We start from the raw sequence: 2,500 nt of genomic DNA on the forward strand, positions 1-2,500 counted from the left end.
ACATACGAGCGCACATAGAAGCACATATACCATCACAAACACACAAACACACACACACACACACACACACACACACACACACACACACACACACACACACACACACACACACACACACACGTTCAGTAGTTCCCTTAAAGCACACATAAGTAAACGCAAGCACGCACACACACATAATCAAATATACTAATATTTATCATTATGATGAAATACTAGAGAAAAGTGAGATCATATTAGTTTTTTAATGCTGTCTTCCATTTTTATCTAGATATAATAAATTTATCGAATGATATAAAGAAAATTCGTTAAATCAGCTCTACGTTTTTCCAAAGGATGAACTTGTCAACGGAAAGGACTAGCTCCATCTCTAGGAATAACTGAAACATAGTTGCACACTTCATAGGTTTTCTTTGGACCAAAACCCACGACCTTTGCTTTCATGATGGGTAAGACTGAGACCGCACGACTAAAATTCATATCTCGGATGTCACAGAATGTTGTTTTAAACAAATACTTTTGGATAAGTGTACTCTTATATTTGTTGGATACATCGAGATGTTCTTCAAGTGCTGCAAGAAATCCAAGGATCAAGAAGGATCTTCAAACGAAGCTGAAAAGGAGCGTCCAAAGGGCAGAAAGTCTCACAAGAAGACATTTTTGAAGCTTTTCACTCGACTTTGTTTTTTCTTCAGCTGCCACAGCGGCAAGACTTCCGAAAAGAGTCGAGAAGACAAAGATTCTTCACCCAGCATCATCGAAAAGACCCCTCGGAAGAGAATTCTTAAGGCAAACAAGAAACAAGCCGAGGCATTCAAAGATGATCAAAATTGGAGCACTGTTAAAGTTCTTGGTGCTGGAGCCTTTGGCAAAGTTTATTTGATTAAGAATGAAACTAATAAAGAACTTGTTGCCAAAAAGGAAGTCATCATAAAGCCTAACGACGAAAGCTTCATGAGTGAAGCAGTAATTCATTTTCAGTTGAAGCACAGAAACATCATCAGCCTCTACTGTTGGGAAAGGCTCGATGACAAATTAATTCTTTTTATGGAATACTGTTCAGGCGGCGATGTCAAAGGCAACATCGACCGAATGAAGGGCAAGGAAGCTCTTAGTTATTTTTCACAGTTAATGGAAGGAGTCGCCTGTCTTCACTCCCGAGGAGTGGCTCATCGGGATTTGAAACCCGAAAACCTCCTTCTCACCGAGGACAAAGTCTTGAAGATTGCGGACCTGGGCTTCGCCGACGTCTTCGTCGTCAACGGCGAAGAGATTCAACTCACAGGTACAGTCGGATCACGGGCTTTCATGGCCCCTGAAGTCATCAAGAGTCCCACTTACGACGGACCACCGGCTGACTTGTGGTCGTGCGGCGTCATCTTCTTTAACCTCACGACCAAAGGCAGACCGTGGGAACAAGCCGTCCCCGAGGACAACATCTACAAAATGTGGCTCGATAAAGAGGAGGAACTCAATACGCTCTTACCATGGTGCTGGCTGAGCGAATCATGCAGAACTATTGTGGACATTCTTCTGGAGCCAGATCCCCAAAAACGGCTCTCAGGTTGGCAGAAACACCGCCAGGAGTGAATGAACTTCATTCTGAACAATTATCTCTTGTCAATTCACTAAATAACACACACTGAGACTCATTTATATTAATGACAATGCACTAAACTATTGAAATGAACTGTGAAATTATCTTTCATGAGTGGCCCCAACCTGATGGTCCTTAAAAAAAGAAAAAAGAAAAAGAAAAAAAAAGGTGTGTGTGTGTGTGTGTGTGTCTTCTTTTGATTCCAGCAAGGAACTGAACCCGCTGTAGATAAGTATTAGGTTATAAGATATAAGTATTGGATTATAAGATATAAGTATTAGATTTTTCTAAGATTTCTCACACTGACTCTCACTTGCTAATAACATAGAAACACACGTATGCCATCACACACACACACACAGAAACACACACACACACACACACACAGAGAGAGAGAGAGAGAGAGAGAGAGAGAGAGAGAGAGAGAGAGTGTTGGACGTCTGGAACAAATTGGACGAAACAATAGCGTGTGCAAACACCATACAAGAATTTAAGAAGAAACTAGATGTTGCGAGATACAAAGACGAGTCACTACGAACATAGCTACCCTTCCCGTATAATACAACTAGGTAAATATAACTAGGTAAATACACACATACACGCACACGCACACACACGCACATAGAGTAGTGGACACTTGGAAGAAACTGGACAATGAAATAGAATGCGCAAAAAGCATTCATGAGTTTAAAAGCATACTAGACACTGCGAGATACATAAGCGGGACACCACGAGCATAGCTCCCCTTCCCGCAAAATACAACTAGGTAAACACACACACACACACACACACACACACACACACACACACAAACACCGACACACACACACACACACACACACACACACACACACACACACACACACACACACACACACACACACACACAAACACACACACACATAC

At 41.8% G+C, this 2,500-nt stretch overlaps 2 protein-coding genes across 2 annotated transcripts in view; both read left to right on the forward strand.

Annotated features, from left to right (window-relative positions):
* LOC143024855 (uncharacterized) overlaps window positions 1-2,500 on the forward strand; it is a 521,455-nt gene that overhangs the window by 93,535 nt on the left and 425,420 nt on the right. The window lies entirely within an intron of this gene.
* On the forward strand, window positions 556-1,587 carry LOC143024474 (serine/threonine-protein kinase Chk1-like). Its single transcript, XM_076183283.1, has one exon. It carries the CDS (start codon window positions 556-558, stop codon window positions 1,585-1,587), a length of 1,032 nt encoding a protein of 343 aa, XP_076039398.1.

The sequence above is a fragment of the Oratosquilla oratoria genome, chromosome 4 (assembly GCF_046742065.1).
Source record: "Oratosquilla oratoria isolate Oo_2021 chromosome 4, ASM4674206v1, whole genome shotgun sequence".
Classification (NCBI taxonomy): domain Eukaryota; kingdom Metazoa; phylum Arthropoda; class Malacostraca; order Stomatopoda; family Squillidae; genus Oratosquilla; species Oratosquilla oratoria.

What these genes read in the sequence shown, in the direction of transcription:
- LOC143024474 (XM_076183283.1), top strand. Translation starts at nt 556, where the DNA reads ATGTTCTTCAAGTGCTGCAAGAAATCCAAGGATCAAGAAGGATCTTCA.